At 53.8% G+C, this 26,995-nt stretch overlaps 5 protein-coding genes across 11 annotated transcripts in view; 2 read left to right on the top strand and 3 right to left on the bottom strand.

Annotated features, from left to right (window-relative positions):
- The window catches only part of SGF29 (SAGA complex associated factor 29), a 29,267-nt gene extending 25,507 nt beyond the window's left edge, over positions 1 to 3,760 (top strand). For all 3 annotated transcript variants that reach the window (XM_045848976.1, XM_045848977.1, XM_045848978.1), the window contains exons 5-10: positions 904 to 968; positions 1,958 to 2,087; positions 2,157 to 2,303; positions 2,448 to 2,483; positions 2,587 to 2,749; positions 3,557 to 3,760. In XM_045848976.1, coding sequence (XP_045704932.1) covers positions 904 to 968; positions 1,958 to 2,087; positions 2,157 to 2,303; positions 2,448 to 2,483; positions 2,587 to 2,749; positions 3,557 to 3,673 — 658 coding nt within the window. In that variant the 3' untranslated portion in view covers positions 3,674 to 3,760. The remainder of the gene's footprint in view (positions 1 to 903; positions 969 to 1,957; positions 2,088 to 2,156; positions 2,304 to 2,447; positions 2,484 to 2,586; positions 2,750 to 3,556) is intronic.
- A 129-nt stretch (positions 3,761 to 3,889) lies between these two features.
- On the bottom strand, positions 3,890 to 7,065 carry LOC123825516 (sulfotransferase 1A1). Of its 2 annotated transcripts, none has more exons than XM_045848975.1 (8): positions 6,969 to 7,065; positions 6,129 to 6,277; positions 5,908 to 6,033; positions 5,721 to 5,818; positions 5,070 to 5,196; positions 4,872 to 4,966; positions 4,224 to 4,404; positions 3,890 to 4,088 (listed from the first exon to the last, which is right to left on the bottom strand). In XM_045848975.1, exons 2-8 carry the CDS (start codon positions 6,274 to 6,276, stop codon positions 3,976 to 3,978), a joined length of 888 nt encoding a protein of 295 aa, XP_045704931.1. In that variant the 5' UTR covers position 6,277; positions 6,969 to 7,065; the 3' UTR covers positions 3,890 to 3,975. The 2 variants fall into 2 exon arrangements, with proteins under 2 accessions (XP_045704931.1, XP_045704930.1); XM_045848974.1 differs by having other exon boundaries at positions 6,129 to 6,312; positions 6,969 to 7,059.
- Positions 7,066 to 8,393: 1,328 nt separating this feature from the next.
- On the bottom strand, positions 8,394 to 12,073 carry SLX1A (SLX1 homolog A, structure-specific endonuclease subunit). 2 transcript variants are annotated; one of them, XM_045849007.1, is made up of 6 exons: positions 11,885 to 12,073; positions 10,834 to 10,885; positions 10,407 to 10,745; positions 8,851 to 8,978; positions 8,594 to 8,681; positions 8,394 to 8,520 (listed from the first exon to the last, which is right to left on the bottom strand). In XM_045849007.1, exons 1-6 carry the CDS (start codon positions 12,070 to 12,072, stop codon positions 8,491 to 8,493), a joined length of 825 nt encoding a protein of 274 aa, XP_045704963.1. In that variant the 5' UTR covers position 12,073; the 3' UTR covers positions 8,394 to 8,490. The 2 variants fall into 2 exon arrangements, with proteins under 2 accessions (XP_045704963.1, XP_045704964.1); XM_045849008.1 differs by lacking the exon at positions 8,394 to 8,520 and having other exon boundaries at positions 8,606 to 8,746.
- A 392-nt stretch (positions 12,074 to 12,465) lies between these two features.
- On the top strand, positions 12,466 to 13,230 carry BOLA2B (bolA family member 2B). Of its 2 annotated transcripts, none has more exons than XM_045849009.1 (3): positions 12,466 to 12,601; positions 12,691 to 12,788; positions 13,088 to 13,230. In XM_045849009.1, the coding sequence occupies exons 1-3, from the start codon at positions 12,539 to 12,541 to the stop codon at positions 13,185 to 13,187; spliced, it is 261 nt and encodes an 86-aa protein (XP_045704965.1). In that variant the 5' UTR covers positions 12,466 to 12,538; the 3' UTR covers positions 13,188 to 13,230. The 2 variants fall into 2 exon arrangements, with proteins under 2 accessions (XP_045704965.1, XP_045704967.1); XM_045849011.1 differs by having other exon boundaries at positions 12,536 to 12,601; positions 12,729 to 12,788; positions 13,088 to 13,138.
- Positions 13,231 to 15,243: 2,013 nt separating this feature from the next.
- CORO1A (coronin 1A) lies at positions 15,244 to 20,761 on the bottom strand. 2 transcript variants are annotated; one of them, XM_045849283.1, is made up of 11 exons: positions 20,605 to 20,761; positions 18,882 to 19,080; positions 17,586 to 17,708; positions 17,360 to 17,489; positions 17,089 to 17,273; positions 16,810 to 16,929; positions 16,522 to 16,626; positions 16,263 to 16,408; positions 16,095 to 16,152; positions 15,767 to 15,982; positions 15,244 to 15,464 (listed from the first exon to the last, which is right to left on the bottom strand). In XM_045849283.1, exons 2-11 carry the CDS (start codon positions 19,077 to 19,079, stop codon positions 15,360 to 15,362), a joined length of 1,386 nt encoding a protein of 461 aa, XP_045705239.1. In that variant the 5' UTR covers position 19,080; positions 20,605 to 20,761; the 3' UTR covers positions 15,244 to 15,359. The 2 variants fall into 2 exon arrangements, with proteins under 2 accessions (XP_045705239.1, XP_045705240.1); XM_045849284.1 differs by lacking the exon at positions 20,605 to 20,761 and adding an exon at positions 19,944 to 20,115.
- Between the last annotated feature and the right edge of the window lie 6,234 nt (positions 20,762 to 26,995).

Raw genomic sequence — 26,995 nt, 5'->3', positions numbered from 1 at the left:
TCCTACTGAACGAAGGCCTTCAGAATCGTGTGGGCATTTACTAAAGGTTTACTGAGGCGCACACTGGAGAATGACCTAAATATGCTGTGGAGTCTGTGCTGCTTATTGCTGTTGATAGATACTGTAGGGAAGAAGATTCCCCAAGGTCTAGAACACAGGTGGCAAACACAAGGCCCGTGGGCCGAATCCGCCCTCCACCTTGTTTTATCTGCCCAGCACCTTGTTTCTACCCAGCTGCAGCTCTGAGCTTCTTGCCCCTAGTTAATGCTTGCCCCAAACATTTATACAGTCCTAAAATTACAGTCGGCCCTTTGAAGGCAACCATGAGGCTGATGTGGCCCCCAGTGCAAATGAGTTGACACCCTTGGTCTAGAATGAAGAAGTCTTTCTCTGGCAAGGATTTGTGTTTGTTTCTGCTGGGTTGCTTGGGCTGCAGTCAGTCCGGAACCCCCATAAACTAACTCCAGAGGTTCTGGGGCTGCAGCCTTTCAGGGGTGAGTTCCCTCCACAGGAACTGCCCTGAGCCAGCCAGCCCCCCAGTCCTCTGGAGAGCCTCCTTTCACATGTCCCACCTTGAGCAGACCTCAAGTTTTTCTTCTGCCTTCCAGATCTCAAGAGGTTACTAGAGGTTGCCCATACTCAGCGACATTTCTTTGGGATTTATCAGATGCACTCAGGCAAATGCCACTCTCTGATTTGCTTACCTGTCTAGGATCCTCTTAGGTTTTTTGGCCTGTAACTTCCTCCTGCGTGGTCAGGATTTTTTATGCTTTTAAGATTACAAACCACCTCTGTTAGACTCGTAGTTTTTGGCAAGAAGGTTGATCTGAATTATTAACCAGAAAAGGAAGTCTGTGCTTTGTGCTTCATCCAGACGTCCTCTTTCTTTCTTCCCACCCTCAGCATCCTCCGGAAAGCCCTAGATAAGATTGCGGAAATCAAGTCTCTATTGGAAGAGAGGCGCATCGGTGAGTTAGAGACAAATTTGTTTGGGTTCCTTGGCCAGGGGCCGTGAGGGCTCCTGAGAGCGGCAGTCACATCTTCCTGTGGGGGAGCCCATAACCTCAGCCCAGTGTGACGGGTTGGTCCATGGGTGTTAGACAGAGGCACACCGGGGCAGCCTGGCACTGGGAAGGGAAGGGTCACTGTCATTCCCAGGGCTCAGAGGCAGGGCCTCCTCGTTCTCCCTCTGCACAGCAAGGTGATTTGCCCCAGTCCCTCAGGCTTCTCTCCCTCTTCCACTGCCTAGAGCAGTTCCCACTCACCTTCAGTATAATTTGTGTAATTTTCAGTGTACTTTCAGTATAATTCGTATGCCTGTGTCATTATTCTCTGTGTGTTTGAGAGTCACACCTGGATGTCTTGAAGCCAGCCTTTCAGACAGAGTGTACACAGGGCACTGGCTCCCACACCCCTTCAGACTGCTTTCCCGCCTCTTTCTTGCCCTTTAATTAACCCACAGTGGGCACTCTCCTTACCCATCAGAAATGTTGTCACATTTCCAGATGGGTTTGAAGTTGGGTGTTTTGAGCCATGCCTGAGGAGGTAAGGGGTCTGTTCACATTTGATAGTTCTTTTTTTTATTTAACTACAACATGTTAAAAGAAAATATATGCAAGTGTACATACAGCTCAATAAAATTTTCACTAACTGAACAAATGGATGTAACCAGCACTCAGACCAAGAAATGGAACTTGACCAGCACCTCAGAAGCCCCCTCTTGTCCTTTCTAGTTCCTTCCTCCAAAGGGTATCCGCTAAGCTGCCCTCTCACCCACCTGCTAGTGTAGCCTGACAGTCTCGCCGTGGCCATCTAGTGGAAGGGTCAGGGGTCACATTTGGGCCCTTGGTGCTAACTCGAGAGGTGGAGCCGAGCTCCTCTCACAGCTCAGTGTTAGGTGGGCCGGGGGGCAGGCACCCTATCCCTGGTGCCTCAGGGGCTCACTTCCTTCCCACAGCTGCCAAGATTGCAGGCCTGTACAATGACTCGGAGCCTCCTCGGAAGACCATGCGCAGGGGGGTGCTAATGACTCTGCTGCAGCAGTCAGCCATGACCCTGCCGTTATGGATCGGGAAGCCTGGTGACAAGTGAGGGCAGGCTCGGGGTGGGGAACTGGCCAGGGAGGGGCTGGGACTAACACTTGGTTCCACTCTCAGGCCACCCCCACTCTGTGGGGCCATTCCAGCCTCTGGGGACTATGTGGCCAAGCCTGGAGACAAGGTGGCTGCCCGGGTAAAGGCCGTGGATGGGGATGAGCAGTGGATCCTGGCCGAGGTGGTCAGCTACAGCCATGCCACCAACAAGTGAGTGGACACACCCAGTCCTGTGGGAACTGGCATGGGAACAACCCGCTCCTTGGGTTACTTTCCCTCTCCACCCTCCTCCTGGGTCTCCTACTGGACCGTGTACCTTCCTGTATCCACTGTTCCCCTTTTATTCGCCCGCAGGTATGAGGTAGACGACATTGATGAGGAAGGCAAAGAGTGAGTGTGCCGGCCGGGGAGGGGCGAGGGCAGCCTGGGGGCCAGCCACGCTGCTGGGAGGAGCCCCCTACCTAGCCATGGGCTGACCTAAGCCCCCCTCCAGGAGACACACCCTGAGCCGGCGGCGGATCATCCCGCTGCCTCAGTGGAAGGCCAACCCTGAGACAGACCCCGAAGCCTTATTCCAGAAGGAGCAGCTCGTGCTGGCCCTGTATCCCCAGACCACCTGCTTCTACCGGGCCCTGATCCACACCCCCCCACAACGGGTAAGGCGGCCCCATGGGAGAGGTCACCCATGACACCCGTACCGCTGTGCTGACCAGATGGGTCTTGGGTCATTTTTCCATCTCCTGCCCTGCTTGTCCTCATCTTGCAGCCTCTCTGAGCTGGGAGTGTCCTGTGAGCTGCCCTCCCTCTCCCGCTGACAGTCTGCCCTGTAACTCCCCTCCAGCCTTGTCCTAGGCAGTGCCAGCTGACCTTAGCAAGAGCCTTAGCAAGTCCTGAGTGGAGTGGACCTGACGTGTCCTGTAGCCTAACCTTGCTTTTGCACTGAGATGGGAAGTCTGAGCCCCGAGTTGGCAGTGCCGTGCCCAGGGCCTGTCTTCCAGTCCCCGACTCCTGCACCACTGTTCTTCTTTGCTTGAGGCTGCTTTTCCTTGAGTTTGTGATGCTGTTGCTGGCACCCTGGCCACCTACCACAGCTAGCCATCTAAAGGCTCTTCTCCGCTCCTCCTTCAGGATCCCCGCCTGCTGCCCCCAAGTTGTCCTCACTCCCTTTAACATAGAGTCCCTGAAAAGCACCGGTCCCTTCCATGGTGGCCTGTGTAGGTAGCGAGTCCCCTTTTCCGTGCTCTTCATCCCGTCCTTGGCCCTTTGATGCTGAGAGGAGTTCTGTAGTGAGGTTTGGGAGTTCTGCAGGGACTGGATTCAAATATCTAGACTTCTTGGGGGGAGATGAGGGCAGGAAGGGCTAGGAGCCCACGCACCAGAGGTTCCTGTCAGCCTAGGCTTGGGGGTGGGAAGCCTTGCCTGGGGGTTTCTGACCAGCCCCTCCTGTCTGCTTCCTGCCACAGCCCCAGGATGACTATTCGGTCCTGTTCGAAGACACTTCCTATGCAGATGGTTATTCCCCTCCCCTCAATGTGGCCCAGAGGTATGTGGTGGCTTGTAAGGAGCCCAAAAAGAAGTGAAACAGGCTGGCAGGCTCAGTCTCCTGCCACCCCCGCAAGGAGGAATGCAACAAAAGATTGTGATCAAATAAATATTCTTCCCCTCTACCTATGTCTCCTGAGTTTTACTTTTCCAGACTGTTCTTACCCTTCCCGACTTAGGGCAAGTTGGGGAACTGGAGGCTGCAGGGGCTTCATTTAGTTCAGGTTTGCTTGGCTTCCAACAGAGGCACTTCATGCAACACAAACTGTATTTTATTCTTGAGGCCATTGCCAGGCTGGTTTCACACCATTCACTGTGGAGTGGTTCCAATGAACACCACTCACTCCTCTGAGCGGAAGTTGAGGTTGCAGCCTGCCATCTTCTCAGCGTAGTCGACATCAAAGCGCTCATTCTGGGCCACAGTGAACATGGATTTCCAGTCCCCCATGATCCCTGGGGAGGTGGGGAGGGAAGGCGGGAGGCTCAAGGTCCTGGCTACAGGGGAAGGCCCCAAGGGGTTCAGGGCCAGCTGTGGCCGCTGTTCCCACCCTCCGCTCCCCAGACGGGGAGTGCCTGGCGGGCACTCACCTTTCCTCATGAAGGCGGAAATGTTGTGGTCCATTAAGTAAGTGGGTACGGTGCTGTAGTTAGCCATGGGGTTCTTCCTCATTTCCTTGAACGATGTGTGTTTCACAATGTGATCCACAGTCTCCTCTGACAGGGAGCGTCCCACAAACTCCAGAATCTTCTGAATCTCCCTCTTGGGGTTCTGGAGAAGCAGAGGGGGTCTTCAGTGGAGAGCTGGTGGTTCTTTGAACAAAAGAGACGCCCCTCTCTCACTTCCAACCCTGCTCCTTGACACTCTGGTACTCTGCCCCCGGGGCAGAGTTAACCGCCTTCTGTCCTATGATCTGTCAGTAAGCTGTGTCTGGTTCCTTGGGGAAGACAAGGACAGCCCTCTGTCATAGCCGTGGCCCCGAGAAGGAGCAGTAGCAGTAAGTGGGTGGTTGATGACTGCACGTGGCACTGACTCAGACGCTAGGAGTTAAGAGCTGTACAGAGTGCTACTGCCCAGGTGGCACAGAAGCTCTGGGCAGGGAAGGTGACTTGGAGGATCGAGTAGGACCAGTGTGGGGGCTGCCATAGGGGACGGGGGCTTAGATGACCTTGGCAGATTCCCATGAAGCTCCTCCCACCGCACGTGCAACATGGAGGGCAGTGGTAGCAGGTGCTCACCTCCAGCATGTCCTCATAGAATAGGTAGAGGACAGGGTGGGTGCGGCTCAGCTCCCACCACTCCTGCACGTGCTGGTACCAGGACCCATAGGACACTGGGGAAAAGAGCAGGACGGGGGGCACAGACAGAGGTTGGTATTAGTTTTAGCTGGCTGCCCCTCAGCTTTACCCCGCTCCTTCCTCCAGAGTCAGGCCCACCTTCCCCAGCCATGAACTTCTCCAGGAAGCTGTCCCAGGTGCCAGGGTCAGGGTGCACCTTGGCCATGCGGTAGAAGTGGTAATAGGAGACGACCACGTCCTTTGCGTTTCGGGCAACATAGATCACCTGGAGAAGCAGAAGACACACCCCCACATCACATAATCACACAGCGCACCACAGGCACTAGACATGTTTTTAAGTATAGCATTCCACCCTTCACAGCATCCCTGAAGGGAGGTTCTCTTGGTTTGGCCAGGAAGAAAACAGTTTTGGGGGCTGACTTGCTTGAGTTCCCATGGTATCAGTGTGACCGAGCTGGGGTGTGAACACTGGTCTGATGCCAAAGTCCTGGCTTTGGTCCCAGGAACTATTATATCAACCCAATCCCCTCAATGCTACTGTACCCAGATTTGGAACAAGGTGTGCCGAGTTCCTGCCAGCCCCCTTGTCCACAGGCCTGTGGGCACCCAGACCCTGCAAAGCATCTCACTTTCACTGGGCATCTGACCCCTCCAGAGTATGAGGTTCAGGACCTCTCCCCCTTTAAGACCATGCCAGGCTTGAGGAAGTAAGGAGACCTTATCAGAAGATAAGGCCAAAGCTGGGATGGTCCCAGCAAGCCTTTTTCTCTGGCTTCCTCTGCCACTTACCTTAACCTTCTGATCCAGCAGAGACTGGGGGATCAGAACCATGGGCAAGTGGGTCTTGAGGAGCCGTGGGTTTGGTGTATCTCTCAGAACCTCCATACCTAAGCCATGGGTAGGGAAAGGTCCAGCAAACTGGAGCCTGGGTCCTACCTCCCTCCACCTTACTTGCCTCCGGTACCCCACCACACACCTGTGGGTAACCCTGGAAAGTTGAACTCAAGGAAGGGCACCCGCATGAGGATGGGGGCCCTGCGACACTTCTCCAAGTCACCACCCTGGTATATCATGTCCAGGATCTCGCTCACCCAGGTGGTGCCTGGAGAGGAAAATGGGAGGTAAGCAGGGGCTGAGGGTGTGCCCCTGCTGGTCCAAAGGGGCCAGCAGAGGGGTGGATGGTCCTCCATCACTTACCAGATTTGGGGTAAGTGCTGATGAGCAGGTCATCAGGCCTGGCTCGGAAGCTCTGCAGTGGTCCCATTGCTTCTGCGAAGTACTTGATGAGAGGGACCCCCTTCACATACTCCAGAGGCCGGCGGGAGGTGTCCTGGACCAGCTCCATGCTGCCAAGTCAGGGGCCAGAGTGGGGCTCACCTCCCTTAACAACATCATAACAGTGCCATCTGTTGAACTGGGTGCTGGGGCTGGATTCCCAGCCAGATCTAACGCCGCAGACCACAACTCTAACTACACCTTGGATTTACCTGCAGAGCTTTTACAAATCCCACTGCCTGGGCTACACCCCAAACCCATTAAATTGCTTGGCGGTAGGGCTCAAATGCCTGTTTTTGGAAGCTCTCAAGGGGGTTCCAGTGTTCACTTGAGAAAATTCCCATTCTAGGGTCTGCCGAGTGTTCTTTCACCACTTCCTGCTGGGACTCTGGGCCTGATCCCCACGGGCTCTTCCCAGTCCTTCCCTCTTTGAGCTCTCTAGACCCCTCACATAGAAAAACCTCCCCAAAGCCAGCTGGGCCTGTGCCTCCACCTGCTCAGCCACATTCCACCTTGACTGAGAAATAAACAGGCAATTGAGCAACTGAGCTTGTGTGGGGGCCGGAGTCTAGCGTGTGAATGAACAAAACTGATGACTCAGCGGGAGAGGGTGTTGGAGGCCAAGCTAGAGCTGGTGGTAGACTGAGCTGAGATACTGGTGGGGCAAGGGTTGTGAGAGCCAGGAACAGAGAGACCAAACCACAGGAGCTCAGTGCTGGGTACGGGAGGACTGGCCCTCTCCACCCCCATCTTAGCACTTACCTGACCTCTCTATACCTTGGCCTTGTGACTGTCACCTGCTGTGGCTTAGCGTGAGTGCAAACTACTAAGTGCAGAACTGCTCAGAACTGAGTTTTATATCCAAAGTGGGAGGGATCTGGAGCCTCTCCCAGACTATCCTCCAAGAAGAAAAGGGTGGAGCTTGGGGTGAGAGGGCTCCTCTGCTGCCCTCCTTAGCACCCCAGCAGGAGCCAGTGCGAGACTGGCCTGAAAACCCAACATGTGGGATTAGTGTGTAGAAAATAAAAGACTGAATGTAGACAATAGAGCTTAATAGGTTTTGTTTTGTTGTGTTGTGGGGGGAGGGTGGCACAGAAGGGTGGGGTGGTGAGCTATAATCCTGGCTCCTGACCAGACAGCTGTCTTGTTTTTTATTTTGTCAGCTTTTTCTAATAAGCCTGGTCTAGAGGGGACAGAAGAGTGAGTGGAGGGGAAAGGTGGCTACACACCAGTCTGAAGACACCAAATGTTCAGGTCCTGGGCAACCTACAGCCCCCAGGCTGCCCAGACATTCCATAGTGATGTGGGCAGGCACAGGGTTGGGGGCCGGGCATTGCTCAGCAGGCTCTTCTTGAGGCAACAAAAGACGGGGAAAGCCCAAGAATGCTGCAGTTTCCTAACCCTAACCTGGAAGTGAGCCCAGTTCCACAGTTCCTGTGTGGCCTCGCTCAGATGGTGGAAGAACAGCCCCCCAGAAAATGCTTTTCTTTCCCTGGATTTGAAGGAGCCATGACCTTTATCCTTATGTTTGGATTAAGATCCAAAGTCAAGCTGGGCACTGGAGGTGGGTTGGTTCTGAGTCAAGGCTGTGAGTGACCTAAGCCCTCAAGAACTGTAACCTCAGAAGAAGGCTGGGGAATGCTGAGTCAGAGAGGCCTCCAGCAGAGAAGAGGCTGTTCCATGCTGCGGGATGGCCCCTCCTCATCCTCTGTTCTCACAGGCCTCTGCCCACTAGCTCCACACACACATCTTGGCACACACCAGAAGGTACCCTTAACTCAGATTTTGTTGTTTTTTAATTTTTTTTTAAAGATTTTATTCATTTACCTTTAAAGAGGGAAGGGAGGGAGAAAGAGAGAGAGAGAAACATCAATGTGCAGTTGCTGGGGGCCGTGGCCTGCAACCTAGGCATGTGCCCTGACTGGGAATCAAACCTGCGACACTTTGGTTCGCAGCCCGCGCTCAATCCACTGAGCTACGCCAGCCAGGGCTAAAATTTTTTTATAAAGATTTTTGTTTGTTTATTTTTAGAGAGAGGAGAAACAAAGGAGAGAGGAAGAGGAACATCAGTGTGTGGTTGCCTCTCACACGCCCCCTACTGGAGACACTGCCAGCAACCCAGGCATGTGCTCTGACCTGGAATCGAACTGGCCAGCACTCATCCCAGTCAGCCACACCAGCCAGGGCTTAACTCAGACTTTTTATTGTACTCAAGTAAAAACTGCCCAGACCAAAAGGAAGTGTTACAGAAAAGGAACAGACGGAGGGGCAGGGATGCTGATGATCAGATCTCCAGCATGTCTGTCCAGTGCTCCTGTGGAGACAAGAAGGGTGGTCAAAGGCAGCTTAGGGGATAGGGTGAGGTAGGGTCCCAAACCACCTCTTACCTCTTCTAATTCCAAGTCCTCCTCTTCCTCCTCGGTGCCCATCTGGCACAGCCAGACCAGGTCTCCCCACAGCAGTGAATTCTTACAGCTACCAAGGGGTACAGTTGGCAGGAGATATGGAGTCAGGGTCACAAGCCGCCTCCAGGCTAGGCCCTGGGTGCCAAGACGAGGACTCAGATTCCCTGGGCTTCGACTTGGACAACTGGGCACTGTCTTCCCAGAGGTACACCAGGCTGGGGTAGGGATGCTGGACTCACCCAGGGCACTGGCCCTCTAGGGGCAGAAGCTGCCCTGGCTCCTCTTGCAGGAACTCCTGTGCCAGGCAGATCATGTGGGCTCTTAGGGAACAGCCAGGGTGGGGGCAACACAGGGGGCCTTCTTCATCCTGTCAGAGGTGGCAGGCAGGTAAAGAAAATGGGGAGTAGTGGTGTAGCAATAACAAAGAATCTCCATGGACCACTTTTCCAAGGGCTTTGCATAAAACAACCCTGTGAGGCACACACTACTCCTATTTGTGTATGATAGGTGAGGAAACAGGCAAGGAGAGGTTAAATACCTATAGGGACTAAGCTGGCCATTTTTCCCTGAGTTTTGGCAATGATTCTAAAACAGCAGGGCCCCTGCAGCGAGACATAGATTAGAGTTCTTTACAGGCTAAGTGATAACAAGCAGGTCACTAAAGCTCTGAATGGTAAATACAGTCATGCACCGCATAACAACATTTCTATCAACAAGGAACCACATATATGACAGAGGTATGTCATAGAGCCTATGTGTAATAGACTGTACCATCCAGATATGCATAAGTGCACTCCATGATGTTCGAACCCAGAATTGCCCAAGGACACATTTCTCAGAATGTATTCCCCTAGTTAAGCAGCATGTGACTATACTCAGTTTACTTACATTTACTATGAGTGGAAGTCAGACCTACATCTCAGTTAACATACTAAATACTTATTTGCCACCTGCTCTGTACTAGACCGTGTTCTACAGTAGTGAATAAGAACTGTCCTTGTGGAGTTTAGTATGGGGGGGGGGAGAAACCCATAATAAAATAAATAAAATACAGTTGACTCTTGAAGAACACTGGTTTGAACTGCAGGGGTCCACTTACACACGACCTTTTTTCCAATAAATACACAGTGGACCCTCCATATCCCACTGGGGTTCTGCATCTGCAGATTCAACCCACCACAGATTAAAAATGGTATTTTTTATCCAGAGCTGGGAACCCACAAATGCAGAGGGCCAACTGTATGCACTGTTCTATACCATTTTATGTAAGGGATTAGAGAACCCGAGGGGGTGGAGGGGTACTGGACCAATCCTCTATGGATACCAAGGGAGGGCTGTTTGGGCGGAATAAAAAGTTACACGTGGCTTCTCAACTGCTCGTGGTCAGCGCCCCTAACCTCCATGTTGTTCGAGAGTAAACTGTACATGATACATGGGACAAGAAGTGGTAAGCCTTAAAAAAAAGAAAAAGGGAAAAAGGAATTGCATCTTCCTCTTGCTAAGAAATGCAATTTTAGATAGAGAACCAAGGAAGACCTCATGGAGAAGAGGTGGCATTTATCAAGACTGAAAGTCTACAGAAGAACATTCCAGTGAAAAGGAACGGGCAAAGGCCCCAAGTTGGAGGGTACTAATGTCGAGGAACGACCACAAGTAGTATCTTCCCCCTTTTTCAGATGGAGGCAGAGTTGCCAAAGGGTGTCAGTGGGCTGAGTGATCCCTCAATAAACAGTTTAATCTTAAATCGTCTAAGTGTAGACCTGCCCCAACCTGGAGACCAGGTGGGGCCTCTCACCTGGAGTGCACGCGCACAAAGGGTGCAGGGGGCCTCGGCGTCCTGGGCTGGCTGGGGCTCTGTGTCAGCAAAGAGATTGGTCCGGCGATTGGAGGCCAAAACTCGGGGTGACAGAGGCCCGAAGGCTAGTGGCACGTGTGGCGGCGGTGGTGGGCAGAGCTCCTGGCGGAAGTCAGCCCGCAGCCAGCGCAGGGTGAGCGGGAGGCGGGCCCAAGGCGGCACGCGGAGCATGTGGGCCAGCACGCGCAGGTGGAAAGCGAAGGCTCCCTCACTGCGCAGGCGTGGAGCCACGTGTGCCAGGCGGCGTGAGGCATGCGGGTGCTGCCAGGCCCACTCAAACTGTGGGCAGAAGCGAGGGCCTCAGGACCATCCAGGGAGGACCCAAAGCCCCAGCCCATCTTCCCGCCAGCCCTGTCTCCTGCCTTACCCGAAGGGCAGCCACAGAGGAAGGGAAGCCGTGCAGGATAAGCACCATCTCCCTAGGGAAGAGAATGATGGCAAGGCCTGTGAGCCCCCTGCCCCATGCTGGGTCCTACCTATTCCCCTCTTCACGGTTCTCTTGTCAGTCCTACTGATAGGGGGCTTAAGACTTGGAAAATTTTAGCTTAAGGTAAATAGCCATACATCTAGCAAGTAATGCATATGTTAAGCTTTTTGTTTCAGAAACTGCAGATAAGGCTCATCTGGCGCCTGAGAAAAAGCGGCTGACCTCCTGGGATGCTGGCTAGAGATTACCCCCTGGAAACATCCATGTAGGGAAGAAGCAGGCGACTACCCCTCCCACTTGGAGATAGCTAATTGCCCAGGATAGAAGTGCTGCAGCTGTGAACTTCAAGGACTCTCACTGACTCCTCTTTGTCTTCCCCAACCCCTTTATAAGGGATCTGGCCAGGAAAGAAAGGGGAAGATGGTTTGTTAGGGTATGAACCCGCCATCTTCTCAGATCACCTGCCATCTGAATAAAGTGCCTATAAAAGATTCAATCGCTGTCATTGCTTATTGGATTTGGTAGTGAGAGGCAGCCTGAACGCCTATATCTTTTCCAGTTACACTACCAGAGGGAGGAATCCTCACAAACCTCCTCGAACCTCGCCCATGAGACCCTGCCCTCTTCTTAGAGGTCGGACCCTCGCACCTGCCAACTTCAGGATCTGCCTCCAGTCACCAGGACTTAACTGTCCCTCCTCAGTTCTCTCCCTCCTAGGGTCTCTATCTTCCCTCCCAGCCAGTTCACCAACCCCCTATCGCGAAACCAAGCCTAAATCACTAGTCCCCTTCCTATGCAGCCCCGCCTGAGTCCCATAGCCTCGTCTCCCAGGGCTCCGCCTTTCACAGGCTCCTCCCCCGAGACAGGCCCATCTAAGTCTCTAGCCACCCCAGGCCCATCTCTCTGCCCCCGCCCACTGCCACTGGCCTCTACCCTGCGGGCCCCACCTCCTCCTTGACTCCCTCCTCCTAAGTGACCCGCCTCTTCTTACCAAGGCCCACGCCCGCTGGTCCGCCAAGCCCCGCCTTTTCTGCGGCCCCCGTTGTGCTGCTGGACCCGACGAGCAGGGTTGACAGTGAACCCCACGTAGACCCGGCCTCGGTGCCTAGGGTTCAGGCAATAGAGCAGGTAGACGCCGAAGAAGCGCCCGGGCCTCGTCGCGCCTCCCGCGGGGCCCATCAAGACTTGTGGGTTGATTGCTGTGGCTTGGGTTGCCACGGTCTCAATGTGTTTATCTAGGAAAAAGCGCTTGGGGGCGACTCCGAGGTATCCTAGAGGCTGCAGCAAGGTGGGTTCGTGCACCCTTTCCTGGCTGGAGTTAGGGTGTCCAAAACCGCCCACGGTACCCAGCCGTCAGTGTCGGCAGAGGATACCAATTAGCTTCGGCTGGGGAGGAGTCGGTCCGTGTGCCGACTCTGATTGGCTGACTAACAGTAGGCGCGGAAACGGAGGATGGTTGGAAAGCTGGGCCTGCGTGAAAGCGGAAGAGCTGAGTTTACGGACTCCTTAGTAAGGGCGGAAGTAGAGGCCTTAGCGGAAGTGACTCTAGTAAGGGTGGAAGTAGCGTGACCTGCGTCAGTGCTGGGGTTCCGCCCTCGCTGGGCCGCCGCCCCCTTTGGGCTGCCGCCCCCTTTGGGCTTCCACCATGGAACTCAGCGCCGAGTACCTCCGGGAGAAGCTCCAGCGGGACCTGGAGGCAGATCACGTGGTGAGTTGAGCGGCCTGGATTCACCCAGCGAGTGGAAAAGGGCTTCTAGGTGGGTGGTCTGTCACCATCCACACCATTCTGCCCCATAGGAAGTGGAGGACACGACTCCCAACCGTTGCGCGTCCAGCTTTCGAGTCCTGGTGGTGTCGGCCAAGTTCGAGGGGAAGCCGCTGCTTCAAAGACACCGGTGAGGCAGAGGGAAACGCCCCACTTAGCGCGGTCCCAGCTCGGGGAACAAAACCCGGGTCACTCCCCAATACCCAATTCCCTCACCCCAGCCAATGCGGCCCAGCACCGAGAACTTAGGACCCCAAGGATCCCGCCTTCTCATCCCCGAATCGAGTATTGAGACTTAGGTCCTCTACCTCTCTTGTTCCCAGGTCCTGAGGACTACAGCCTAGGGACACCTCCAGTCTCCCGGGTCAACTAGCTTCGGGGACTGTGACTTCAGGCGCCTGCCATTTCCTAACCCCATCTCTCCCCCAGGCTGGTGAACGCGTGCCTAGCAGAAGAGCTTCCGCATATCCATGCCTTTGAACAGAAAACCCTGACCCCAGAACAGTGGGCCCGTGAGCAGCAGAAATAAGGGACCAGGACCTGCACAGCCATTAAATTATGAATCAGGGCCAGTTTCTGTGTTGGTGTGTTGTGTGGGGGAGGGATGCTGAGACGGAGTGGGGCCTGGCTTCTCCCTGCCCTGCCGCTCTCCATTGTTTTCCCTTGGGCAAGTCCCTCTCCACACATAGGCCTATGTGTCCCCATTTATAAAGTGAAAGTTCAATTCTTAAAACCTCTTCTAGGGCAGGCCTCACAGGTCTTTTCTGTAATTCTTGGTAGACCCCTAGGTGTACCACCACTACCCAACAACCCCGCCCATTTATGGAGCATTGCTGGGTGTCACTGCTCTCTGCCAGCCTTCAGGGTGCGCAGATGGGAGAGTGCTTAGGGTTTCAGGGTGCTGGCCAATTTAACAGACCTGTCCCTCTCACCAACATCACCCCAATGTCAGAAGCATAAAAGAGGATTCTGCACTTCCCCTGCAGGTTCCCTCAGGGACATGGTACCCCAGCAGCAGCTCTCCGACAGCAGGAATGCTGATGTCTTGGGGCCCACTGGAGAAGGTCCAGTGACCTTTTCAGCCCTGGGCTTGACATGGCCACAGATGCCTGTGGGAAGACCATGAGGTTTTCAGCAATGGCGGTGTGGGCAGAAGATGGGAACAGGGGTAAAACAGGAAAATAAGGCCAACCTGCAGCTTAAACACAAGTACCAGGATTGGTAAGGCCTTGTGCAGATGAAATCCCTGCCACCCATTTTGGGCCAGGGCTCTTTGAGAGTACAAATTACCTGTTCCCCTGTGTTTTCAAGGCCAGTTTTTTGGCCCCTAAGTTATCTCCATCCCCACCTCCCTCTCTTGTTTCTGTCATAAGGAGAATGGGTTGGTAAAGCTGGAAGTCATGGTGATGACAGGTTAACCCTTCTGGGTTCCAGGGATCCTTCCCTGAACTTTTTTCCCACTGTCCTGGGCCAAGAGGAGAGCTAGCAACTGAGTCTACTCAGACAGCCTGTCCCCATTCTACAGGAGAGGTTCGGAGTGGAAACCTCACCTCTTTAGCAGGCCCAGGCTCCAGATTTTCTGATTCTCTCTTCACACCCCTGACTGGATCCACTCACTGTATTCTCAGAGTTGTGGTGGTCCTTTCCCCATTTTATAGATGGGCAACAGAAGCCTGGAAAGAAGTGACTTGCCCAGGGTAACGTGGCTTGCATAAAGGATGAGACCAAAATGAGCGGGCAGAGACCATCTTAGAGCTGCCTCAGCTCTCTACCCAGTGGTTTTCTCTGGCATGCTGAAGCGGGAGAAGGGGCCGGCAGACAGGGCATTAAGTCCTTGCTGTCCCTATGTGAACCAAACCCCGCTATGGCCAGGACATCCCGTCCTGATAGCCCTGTGTCCCAGCTCAGGCTCACCCACTAAGTTGGGTATCAGAAGCCCACTTCCAAATCCCCGCATGATAAGTCCTGGCAGGTCTATTCAGGTCCCTCTCTCACAGAGGCCAGGCTCAGGCAGAACCCACAGTGAGGGCTCAAGAGGCAGCAACACTGCCCAGGGAAGGCTCTGAACTAGAAGGGGATACTTAAGTCGTGACATGGGACCTGCCCTTCAGCGAGCCCCTCAACTATTCAATGCCTCAGTTTCCTAACCTGTAAACTAGGGATAGGCTGTTGCTTTCTTCTAAGCTTTCACCTTAAAAATGACCCCTGAGGCATACAGTTTGAAAGATGTCATGTAAGTGCTAGATTCTCATTTCCCCACAAGCAACGGTGTCAGTACAGCTGCATGTACCCTGATGTGGTTGGCTAGGAAAGGCAGATTTGGGGTAAACATGGGAGTTCCTCAGGCCCCACGCTAGGGCCTTAAAGAGTCAGACCTGCCCACTGGAAAACAGCAGGCCCCCAAACCACACCAGAAAGGGGTGGCTGCCAGCCACCAACACCGGTCCCTGTAGGCAGGGTATTCAGAGGCATCACTCAGTCCCTGCCATGGGTCGATTACATCGAGGCTACTGAGGGGGAAACTCAAGGGCATGTCAGTTCAGCAGACTCAGCATTCATGTGGCCAGTCATCAGAGTCTGAGAGGTACCAGAAAATAAAGCCATTTTATTATTGTATCTGCCATTGTGGCCTGAGGAGCGGAAGTATGAATGGAAAGGGAGGCAGGTGATGCCACGGGCCTCAGCTGAAGGCCCAAGTCTTCTACTTGGCTTGGACTGTCTCCTCCAGCCTATCCAAGCGCTTCTGTAGCTCCTGCACGGTGGCCTGGAGCTTCTTCATCTCCTCCTCCAGCCGGGATATGACATCCTGGAGAACCCAGGGCTGCATTAGGACCAGCTCCATCCTGGGCTCCCCTTAACCCTGGAGTCCACTAAGTCTTCTCCCAAGAACCCTAGGGCCTGGGCCCCTCTGTCACTCAGCCAGCTGTAGCCCAAAGAGCTGCAGGCCTATAAGCCTGAAGCCTCAGGATTACCCACTCCCAGCTCCCTATAATCTTGGGCTGCCTCAAAGGCCAGCTTCTCTCCACTGGGTCAATGACCACATCAATAGCAGCCCCTGTTCTACTCTGTCTTCCCACCCTAATTTCCAGCCTCCCATCCACCTCTCACCGAGCTAGGAGTGCCACTGGTCTCTGGTGCTGTCCTCCTACGCCCAGTGTCCAGGCCCCGATTGACCCTCAGCTCTCGGCTCTTTGGGGGCACGTAGCCATCCTTGAGGGAAATGAGGAGGGGCCCAGCATCCCGACCCCCCAGCCACTCCTCGGCCGTGAGGGCAGCGTCAGGCCCTGCGGTGGACGGGTACAGGTCCTCCTGGAACAGGTCCGACTGTGGGCAAGGCCAAGGCTGGTTAAGAGCATGCTTAGGCCACGCCACCACCCTGCAGCTCTGCAGGGTCAGTGCCCAGCCCACAGCCCAAGGAGGGACATGGAAGCATCACCTTTCTAGGCACTGTCATGGCAATGGGCTCACACCTCCGCTCGTGCAGCTTGTAGAATCTGTGGAAACAGAAAAGTGAGCAGTGTCCACAGCATAGTTGGGCTGGGACTGGAAGTCAGCATGAGGTCGGCACTGCCCTAAGAGCGTGCTCAGGTCGGGGATCAGTCACCTGGCGATCTCACACTTGTTCACCTCCAGGCCACGTTTGGGCATGTAGCCCATGCCACGCTGGGACTCCTTGGAACTGAACATGGAGAGATAGTGCAGGAACGGGGCCTCGGAAGTGATCTCAAAGTACCGGATGGAGCTGTCACCCTGTAGGCAGTGGGTGCAAGGGAAGATCAACACTGACAGATGCCTGCAGCTGTGGTCCTTTCCAAGCCCCTCTGCCCACCTTGCTTCCCTGACCCCCTTCCCAACTGGGCCACCTTGCCACAGAGGTAGACAATGTTGGTGTCAGGGTCAAAGAAGGGCAGCAGGACACCACTGCTTGTATCCAGCTCCTGCAGCGACAGTGGCTCCTCCAGGTGTTTCTGCAGAGACAGGTGGGAGGTAACAGTGAGCTGGGTGCATCAGGCCCCAGGGTGGTGCTCTTCGCTGGGCAGAGGGCAACCCCCTACACACTGACCAGTGGTCGGTAAATGGGCCCATGGGCATACAGCCATTCAGGTGTCAGGGCAGGGACTGAGCCTCCAGTCCTGATTCTCTGCACTCACCATGTCCCACAGTGCCACCTGACGCTCACTCATGCGGCTGAAGCCTGTGGTCAGGATCTTTCCATCAGACACAAACACAGCGCGCACAGGCCGGGTCCCCTCATGAGGACGGTCCTTCTCCTGGAAGGAAAGGAGGTGGTCAGTCAGGCACCCATACGCACGCCCCAAGGGCCAAACCCCCGTGAGGGGCAGGAGAGGGTAGCAACTAGGGGCATGGTTGGCAGTGGGTAGGAGGGATGAAGGTCTTTGGGTCAAGGGTTATGGTTCACGGCAACTCACGGCCACAATAGTGCCTTTGCGGGGCTCAATGATGCGCACGCGCTTGTCGCGGCAGGAGGTGCAGATGAGGCCGCCGTCTCGGCTCCAGTCCACGCTGTAGATTGTGTCCGGGTGCACATCCGTGCCCAGCGTCAGCACGGCCGCCCCAGTGCCCACGTCCCACACCAGGATCACGTTGTCACAACCTGGGCAATGCCCTCAGTGTCAGAAGCCATGAGCCTGCCCCCTCGCTGCCAGGCAACCAGCCCACCCCTCTTTTCCCCCCAGGCACCTGCACTGAGCAGTACGTTCTGGGCTGTGGGGTGCCAGGCCACGATGCCCACACGCTTGGTGTGGCCCTCCAGGGTGACAACGGGCTCCCGCAGGGGCAGCGTCAGGCCCCCATCAGGGATCTCCCATACCTGCAGAGAAGGGGCAAGTGAGTCTTGGGTGTTCCAAATGTCAGATCCTGTCTTGGAGCGCCCCCTCCTTGCCCCTGTGTCCCCACCACCACTCACCATGACTGTACAATCCTCAGAGCCACTGGCAATGACATTATCATTGTGTGGGCACCAGGCGATGTCCAGCACGGGGGCTGTGTGGCCGCAGACTGTGGGCACGTTCTTGTCCACGCGTCCAGTCTGGAAGGCACAACAGGGCCTCTGAGGGAGGTGCTTTTGCTCTCCAAACGCAATCCCGCCTCCCCACCCGCCTTCAGAGAGGCACAGAGAGGGAGGCTACGGGATCCCTGGGAGGCCAAGCAGGGCCTAGGGTGGGAGGTTTGGGTGTCTGTTTGCCCCAGGCCAGAGCTGTCAGAGTGACTCAGACGGGCCGGCCACGAGGAGCACAGGCCGGGGGTGTGGGGCTAGGCACCAGGGCCACGCCAGGTCCTGGTCCTGCCTCACTGTCAGATCTTGGCCAAGTTCCTGCCATCTCTGTCTCGTTTCTCATTTTTGCCCTGAGGGCCCCCAGCCCCACCCAGCTTCCAAGAGTGAGGCTTCCATGGCACACAGGCCAAGGGCCAGGGCAGGTGGTAGGGAAGGGGGGTCAATAGTATTGGGGGAAGCGTTCCCCACAGAAGTGTGTGTGAATGGTGGGGATGTGGGCATGGGTCCTTTCAAAAGGAGAGGTGCCAGGAAATCTGTCATAATTGGCCCCCAGACCGGAGCAGAGGTTTGGAAATGGCCACTTCCGGGGACAGCTACTGCAGAAGGGCTTCCTGTGTGAAGAGCAGGCCCAGCGCTCACCCTGACAACCACTTCCTCTTCTCTGCGCTTCCATCGGCCCTTTTAAGGTAACAACTTAGGGCCCATCTTCCCTTCCTGTCTCACCCCCCAAGAGCACAGTAGTGTGCTGGGAGTAGGGGTCAGCAGACGGCAGGGGAGTGGGAACAGGATCAGGAGGGCAGGGCTGGGCAGAGGAGAAGGCCCCCTTCCATCACCCCTGCCTGTGGGCTGGGGGCCTGAACTTGCTGGGTTCCCAAGGGCTCCGACAGGCCCAGACCTGGAGTACCCCCCATTCTGAGAACACTGCTGGGCCTGCGCAGAGCCCAGCCTGTCCTCTGTGCTCCTGAGAGGGGAAGGCCCCAGGCTGAGACTTGACAGACGCTGGGTCTCAGGACTCACTGTGTGATCCTTCTCCTGTCAGCTCCCCTCTGAGATTCAGTTTCCATATAAGGTTCAGTTTTATAGATGACAACACCCTGGCCCCAGAAGGCTTGGTGACAGTCACCTAATCAGGCCCCCTGGGGGCCATTGGAAGGCCAGAGGCCACCCTAGGTGGCAGGCTGCTGCCCCAGGGCTCCAGAGGCTCACCTTGCTCAGGGGCAGCACCAGGAAGGCCCCTCCCCCGCTGGCCTCACAGATCAGGGCCACAAACTTAGGGTTGACGGCGCAGAAGCCACTGTCCCAGGTGGTCTGTGAGACGCGTACATCCTCATAGCACTGGTCGGCCTTGGCCGGCTGTCCAAACACATGCCGGAACTTGCTGGAGCGCACCACCTGCCGGCTCATGCTGGGGCGGGGGTGGAGAGACACACGGGTTGAGAGCTTTTCTCCCTTTGGGTCAGCTCTGACCTCGTCTCCCCCAGGACACCCCTCAGTCCAGCATTTAAGGTCTCAGCTAACTTCCCCAGCAGCAGCGTCCAGGGCTCTGGGCCACTCACTCTCCTCTGCAGCTGACTTCCTGCTCCCCTCACACTCCTCTCGCCTTCCGCCCCCCTCCCCCCCAGCTCACCTGCGAGGCCCACCTTCTCCACTCCCCTCAGCCCTTGCTTCTGTGCTATAGCAGAGCCTGGTGTGGGGCAGCACCTAGCTCAATCTGCCGTCAACCGGCTGGCTGACAGGCACAGAGCCTTTCTCTGTGGTGGCTCATGCTGTGAAGGGGCTTCTCTTAGCCTCAGTGTCCAGACCTCACCCCCCACACACACACCTACAGGGCAATTTCCTAAAGTCGGGCAGGGCTGGCCGCCTAGCCTCGGGCACAGTGCGGGACACACGGGGAAATAGCACGTGGGCCTGCCCAGCAGGCACGTCATTCGGTGTCAGGATGGCTTCCTCAGTGGGTCTCTGGGCCCCACGAACGGGCAGATGGCCTAGTCCAGGTTTCTCCTCCTCCACACTCCTCTGCCCTCACCTCCACTTAAGCAGGTGCCCTAAGTGCCATCGCCACCCCCACTGGAACTCTGCACAGGGAGACGCTGGGCTGACTTCTCTGAGGTCCAGCTAGGATGGTTTTCGCCCACTGGCTTGGCAGACAGCTAGTGAAGCAGAGGGGCCTCCTCTGGCTCCCCAGGTACCAGGATCAGGGTGCCTGCTGGACGGACACCCTCCCCAGGGCCTCTATTCTACCTCCTCAGCTTCACCAGTTTGCCTCACCTTAGGGTCTGGTCCTTCTCACTGGGGGCTCCAACCCCCCTCAACCACCCTGCGAGTCTCCAGGAGGCTCACAGTGAGGAGCCTGCTCGGGTGTGTGCAGAGAGGCAGTCTGGGGGCAGGGGATCCGTCCCAGGTGAGAAGCCTGGGTTTGGGAAGCAGAGAGCCCCAAACTGGAGGTTGGAGGACAGGAAGCCGTCACCCCACCCTGCCTCCTCCCCCACCGCAGGTACCAGGCCCGGAAACCACGAAAAGGGGAACTTGGTCTTTTCTTGTTTTGCTCTCAACCCCTCCCTGTCTCCCAAGCTTAGGGCAGCTGCTCAGCTCACCGCACCCTGCCCCCGCCCCCACCCCCATCCCCAAAGATTCCCATTCTGGGGAGAGTCAGGGCCCCTCACCCCCCCACACACATCTTGGCTGCCATGGCCCCTCGCCCCCGCCTCTTCTCGGAGCTCTCAGACACACTGATGGACCCTCCCACGCTCACCCACACCTCAGGAGCATCCCCTCCACGCAGGGGCTCGCGGGCTCTGTCCTCATCTCAGCACTGGCCCCTCTGACAGCCTGTCCACCCCCACCGCTGGCTCTTACCAAGCTCACGCCCGCCCCACAGGTGGCCCAGGACAGCGATGCCCAGTCCGTTTTCCCAGGACCCGAGGCTTACCTGCTGCGGTGGGGGGGCCCCTAAATGGAGGAGGAAGAGGTGGTGGAGGAAGGCGCTGAAGGAGCCAGAGACTGCCCGCTGAGGATGCTCTTGTCAAGACAATGAATGAGAAGCCCAGCCACCCGCCTCCTTAGGCGTGGCAGCGCCCCTTTGGGCGGAGCTCTTAAAGGACAGAGCCCTTCCCTCCGCAGAGGCACCGCCTCACCCCACCAGCCCGCAGCCTGTTTCCCCTCCCTCCGTCCGGAAGCTCGGTGCCCTATGCTGCCAATTCCGAACCAAAACAGATGCCGCTGGCCAGTCTCTGACAATCTAATCTTCACTTTGTAATGTCAAAATGCAAAAATACTTTGTTCCTTCTTTCCCTCTTCGGTCTACTCCCAGCCTACTCGCCATCCTTTCCCTGGCATCGGGTCCAGCCCGCCTTTGCAGAGGCCCCCATGCCCACTCCCAGCTAAGGCTGTGCTGCCTTCTCCACCCCCACCCCGGCCCAGAGGCAAGGAACAGAGTGGAGGACCAGACGAGGAGGAGGGAGAGCCCTGCACCAGCCTGCACCCAGGAGATCCCTAGTCTTGTCCAGGCTCCTACATGTACAAATGGGTGGCCTTGGGGGAGACACTTAGCCTCCCAGTTCTCATGTCTTCATCTAGGAGCACCGCGGGCCAGCTGCCTCACGGGAACAAATGAATGAATCTGGCACATGGAGCATCTCTCTGTGCAGGGCTACAGAAGTGAGAGACTCAGGCTCCTGCCGACAGGGAGCTCTCAGCCTACTGGAAGGAGAGGAGCAAGGGAGCCAGGCAGGGGCAGAAGCCCAGACTCCAGACTCAGGAGGAAGGAGGAGCTTGTGCCCGTCCTTGGGTTCAGGGGCCGCAGCCAGTGGTCAAGGAAGGTGCTCTGGAAGCAGAGTGCTCTATGAGTTTGACTCCCGCTGTCCCACCTGCTGAGTGACCTTGGGCAGCCTTCTTAACCTCTCTGTGCCTCAGTTTCTCCCTCTGTGACAGGGTAACACTTACCTTATAAGATTATGGGGAAAGGAAAACCTCGAGCACCTCATCTGGAGTGGCGCAAGTGCTTAATGAATGTTAGCTCTTATCATTTTTGCTGTTTACAGATATTTGCCCTGGACAGGGAGGGATGAGAAAGAGCCAGCAGGCCCGACTACAGAAAGTCATCTGGGCTGAGGGGCAGCCTGAGCAAAGATCCCAAAATGTAATTTTGTAAGGGTCTGGTTCAAATCCTATCTCCACCACTGATGGGCTGAGTGGTCTTGCGCAAGAGGTCTCACCTCTCTGAACCTCAGTCTCTTCATCTGTAAATGGGGGAAAATACAATTTGCCCTGCCCATCCGACAAAGCTCTGACTTTTAAATGAGACAATGTGTGTGTGAGTATTCCACAGATTGTTCTGTTGTAAAAACCAGGGTGTTGTCTTGTACCCGGGGGGCCTGTCACTGAGCGGGACTGGACAGGGACTGACAGGGACCGTGATGCACAATCTCCAGCTGCAGTGAAAAAATATCAGCTGCTGCTCACTGAGTGCCTACTCTGTGTCGGACACTGCTCAAAACACTAAAAATAGGGTGCACTCGCTGAACCCTCATAACACCCTAGGGGCAGGTACCACCTCCACTGTACAGAGAGGAAGCTCAGGCACGCACTGTCTTCAGCCCTTGAGCACCGCATTTCCAAGAAGAGGAAAAGCATGTCAGTGAGGGACCTGAAAACCATGCCCCCAAAGGCAAGAACCTGACAGGCCCGGATAGGAAGGGTTGGGGGAGCACAGATGGTGCTCTCACCTTCCAGTTGGTCTGCAGCCTGGGGTGGGGGCAGACAGGTACAGGGCAGCCGCAGGGGACAGATGCAAGGCCAGCTGTGGAAATGATGTGGAAGCAATGTCCAATAAGCACAAGAGTGAAAGTTAGTTCAGTGGTGGGTGGTGAAGGCCCTGCATGAGGCTCTCCCTGTGTTTAGGAAGAGGTTGACGCCTCCCGATGAAGGGTGTAGGAGGGTGCTCCTGCAGTGCGCTGCTCACCCAGCTTCTTGCCATCCCCTCTTTACTGGTGGCTACATCTGTATTTTCCTTTGGGGAGCCGACCTTTCCTCACCAGCAATCCCTGAGCTGAGGTTCAAGAGGAGGTTCAGGGTAGGCACATGGCCCGTGCTTCTCCGGTCAAGGCAACCTTTATTGATTGCTTCAGGGATGAGCATTTGATTCAAGTCTATATAATGAGAAGCTGACTGATTGGAGCTGCTAGGACAAAGAAGCCCCTCTCTCCACTGGGGGTTAATAAGCTGATAGGCTATAAGTCCAGTACTAAGTAGTGACCATCTTGTCACCACGTCAGAAAAGCTAGTCAAAATGAGCTCACACAGAGGATTGCAGAGGCAAGCTATGGGTACAGACATAGTCATGACATCATTTGAGAATCTGGATCAAGCTGTGCCTGAACTCCTTGACTTTCCTGTTACATTATGTGTAAATTCTTCTTCCCACACAAGACAGCAAATTTGAGTTGGATTTCTGGCGCCTGCAACAGAAAGTTCTGACTGGTACCCACCTAGGAGAGAAACAGGACCAGGGGCCCCCCAAGGTGCCAGAGTTAAAATCCAAAATCCTTAGCAAGGCTCGCAAGATCTTCTCTGGTCTGCCCTGCCGTAAAGAGGCTGAGCGTGATGGAGTCAGACAGACCTGGAGAACTGTAGCTCCACGGTCTCCTGCAACCCCAGCCTAGTGTTGCTTCTTCATCTTACAAGGCAACAGAATTGCCCCATTTCTAGAGCAGGACCCCATCACCTGCTTTAGCGGTCACCAACGCATGACCAGCACTGATTCATTTCTTCTTCCACATTATTTTCTTGGAATCTAGTAAATGCCAAACATCACAGCATTTCCACTTAGATACTTCAGTATTTACCTCTCATAGACAAAGACTTTTAAAATAACTCTTAGAATTTTTAATAAAATTGCATTAACTTTATAGAGTAATTTGGGGAGGATATTAAGACTTCCATCCATAAATGTGTTGTATTTCTCTCAATATTTATATGTTCTTTAACATAATTTTTTAATTTTCTCTGTTAAGGTTTTGTATAACATTAGAGTATTTTTCCTTCTGGTTATATTATAGTTTCGTAGCTGTTTTGAATGGATTCTTTTTATTCTGTTTGTAATCTTATTTTATTTTCTCTTAAAATTAACTTTGTTTATATACAATAGAATACATTTTTATTTCCATACAATAAAACACTCATTTTAAGTGCATGGTCCAGTTAGTTTTGCAAATGTATATACCCATGTAATTACCAGTCTAATCACAATGTGAAGTATTTCTGTCACTCCTAAAAGTTCCCACATGCCCTTCTACAGTCAATCCCCACCAGGCACCAGGCAGCCACTGATAGGCTTTCTATCAGTATAGATTAGCTTTTCCTGTTCTAGAATGTTCCATACAAATAAAATAATACATAATGGGTCTGGCTTTTATCACTAGCATAATGTTTTAAGATTCATCCATGTTATATTGCATGTCAGATAAGGATTTTTATTTTACCTAAGCACAATACCATTATGTAACAGATAAATATGCCTAACAATTTTTGCAATGATTTCTTAACATCATCTAATACCCAAGTTATGTGCAAATTTCCATGATTGCCTAAAAAAAACACCCAGTGGTCAACCTTGATATCACCAAAAGTAGGACAACCAGACATTATGTGCCTCCAATAAAATGATGCAATAAGTATGCAACAGCACTTCTGCAGTGTTATCACCAATACCCCCATCATAGTCACCTTGAAGCATAAAAAGTCTAGAGGCATGATCTTGAATATGATCAAGCCTCTAGATCTTACCACTAGTTTATAGTAAATATGGAGATAGAAGAACAAGTTAAATAGTACCACAAGGAAGCAATTACCTATATCTAAATGTGGAAAATTTTATAAAACAAATGACCTAGCTTCAACAAATAAATGGCATTAAAAGAAAGGGAGGGAAAAGACCCTTATTAAAAGGGTCTATATTAAAAGACCCTTAAGTAATATGTCAACCAACTGTAATATGTGAATTTTTTTGGATCCTGCTTTAAGCAAATCAACTGTAAAAGAAGAATTTAAAAATTCAGTACTCCCACAGCTGAGTCCTGATTGCTCCAAGTAGCATTAGCTTCTGGGTACTGCCTGACGTATATTGTCCCTTTTTGCAGATGACAAAATTGAGGCTCAGAGGAGGAAAACAACCTATCCAAGGTCATGCAAAGTGGGATTCAAATACAGCCTGCCTAACTCAGAAACCCATGAGCCCACTGAAACTGTCCAGATGACCTCTCAAAGCAGAGGTGTGCACAAGGGTGGAGAGCAGGGGAGTCAGGGGAGCGAACCACGGCTGAAGCATGGTAGACACTCCATAGGTTAGCAGAATGAATGGATGATGTTACATTTAAATGACTTTTGAATAGGAGTTTGCCAAGCAGAGAAGGGAGTGGTGAGGGAGAAAAGCAATTCAGATAAAGATGAGGAAAAGACAATGACATTTTAGGGAATAGCATACTCCTCACCATGACTGGAGCTCTAGGTGCTTGGGATGAAGGAGGAGGTGACAAACTGGGAAGATCAGCAGGAGGCAGATCATGAAGGACCTCAACCTGTTTCTTCTAGAGGAGTTTGCTCCCATAGGTAAGGAAAAGCCTGTAAGTCTCTAAGTAAAGATGTGACAAGGCCCTGGCCAGGTGGCTCAGTTTATTGGAATGTTGTCCTGCACACCAAAAGGTTGTGGGTTTGATCCTCATTTGGGGAACATGTGAGAAGCAACCAATTCATTTTTCTCTATCACCTCTCTCTCTCTCTCTCTCTCTCTGCCTCTCTTGCCCTTCTGTTCTCTCTAAAATCAATAAACATATGCTCAGCTGAGTATTAAAAAAAAAGAAGTGACAAGGTCTCATTGCAAGAGGTTACAGGCCTCTCACAGCTTTGGTCTTCCATCCAGCCCACCTGCAGGCTTCCTCGGAAACCAACCCCAGCCTCAAACAGGAGGCACATAAGGCTGCCATGTCCACAGGCTCAGGCCTAAGTCAACCTTGCAAGCCACTTCTCACTAGCCACCTAACTCAGGCCGCCTTCCTCGCCTTTAGGAGATGACCATTTCTTCTGTTTTATGGGGAGAAAAAGTGAGAACTCTTTCAAGCCCTCTGCTCCTACCAGCAATAGCAACTCCATCTCCTATACACACCCATACCTTTTTTTTTTTACGCACATACACTTTTATTGCAGAGAAGGTGTCCTCCCTGGGCCCATCTCCGATTCCTCCTTCTTGGGACACACTCCTTCCCATTTCCTCAGTGAGCCCATTCTATCACTTAACCCCTTTCTCCTGTATGGCTAAGTTCTCCCCTCCACAGACCCCCTCTTCTGTCTATAAAAACAAGCTCAAGTCCCCTGTGTCTTTGGGAGAATCTCTCTCATCATGGCAACCTCAAACCACTTCCCTATCGCATTCTTACCGTTCACAATTGTTACTTGAAAGCTGTTTACATTCACTGTCTCCACTTCCTCATTTCCTACTTACTCTTCTACCTACATGAGTCTGGCTCCTGCTACTACATTCCACACACTTGCCCTTGAGGCAGGAGGTAGTCAGAAAGGAAGCTCCAGAGGCCCCGCAGGGCTGAGGTAGAAAACATCTATACATGACAAAGACCCCCTAAGACGGGTTGTTCCTGTTTTCTGGGAGAACTCTGAATCATAGAATGCGCCTGCCCTGCGCGCTAGCCCTGATTCATTATAATATCATTATAATGAAATAACATTGTGGGACTCCCTTCTCCAGTAGCCAATCAAGAAAGTCATGGGAAACCACGCATGCGCAGTAGCTTTGAAATCCAACTCCTCGTACCTGCGCAGGAAAAGCCCGCCAAAGACTAGCAGGCTTCTGCCCCTATAAGAATAGAATCCCCCAGCCCACGTGCCCTTTTTTTCCTCTGCTCAGAGCTGGCTCACTCCCGTGTCCTGTGATGTGTACTACCGCTTAATAAACCTCCCCTCTTTCTTTATGCTATAAACTTTGTGTGTTCGGTTCAATTCTTTGTTCTCGATCACTAAGAACCTGGTTACCTGTGCACACCTGTGCACACCTGTGACAGTTTTTGGCGAGCCAGCTTAGGAGAAGACACCGGAGTGGTAAGCCCCCTTTGCTGCTCTGACACCTGGGATGCCCTTTTCCGTTATCACCTATTCTGTTTCGGTGACTCTGATGTTCCGTGATGGAAGGTTGGCCACTAATTTGTGGGCACAGGTCGGGCAGTTAAAAGCCACAAGGGCGCCCACCGCTTGAAGACTCCTGTGATAGGATAACTTGGATGCGGAACGGGGTTAGCCTTAGTCCCCGCCAGGTA

Source organism: Phyllostomus hastatus, unplaced genomic scaffold (assembly GCF_019186645.2).
Source record: "Phyllostomus hastatus isolate PE091 unplaced genomic scaffold, TTU_PhHast_1.1 phas_contig_64, whole genome shotgun sequence".
In the NCBI taxonomy this organism is placed as follows: Eukaryota; Metazoa; Chordata; class Mammalia; order Chiroptera; family Phyllostomidae; genus Phyllostomus; species Phyllostomus hastatus.
Note: the sequence above shows the minus strand (reverse complement) of the source record. Positions and strands in the feature narration are given on the sequence as shown.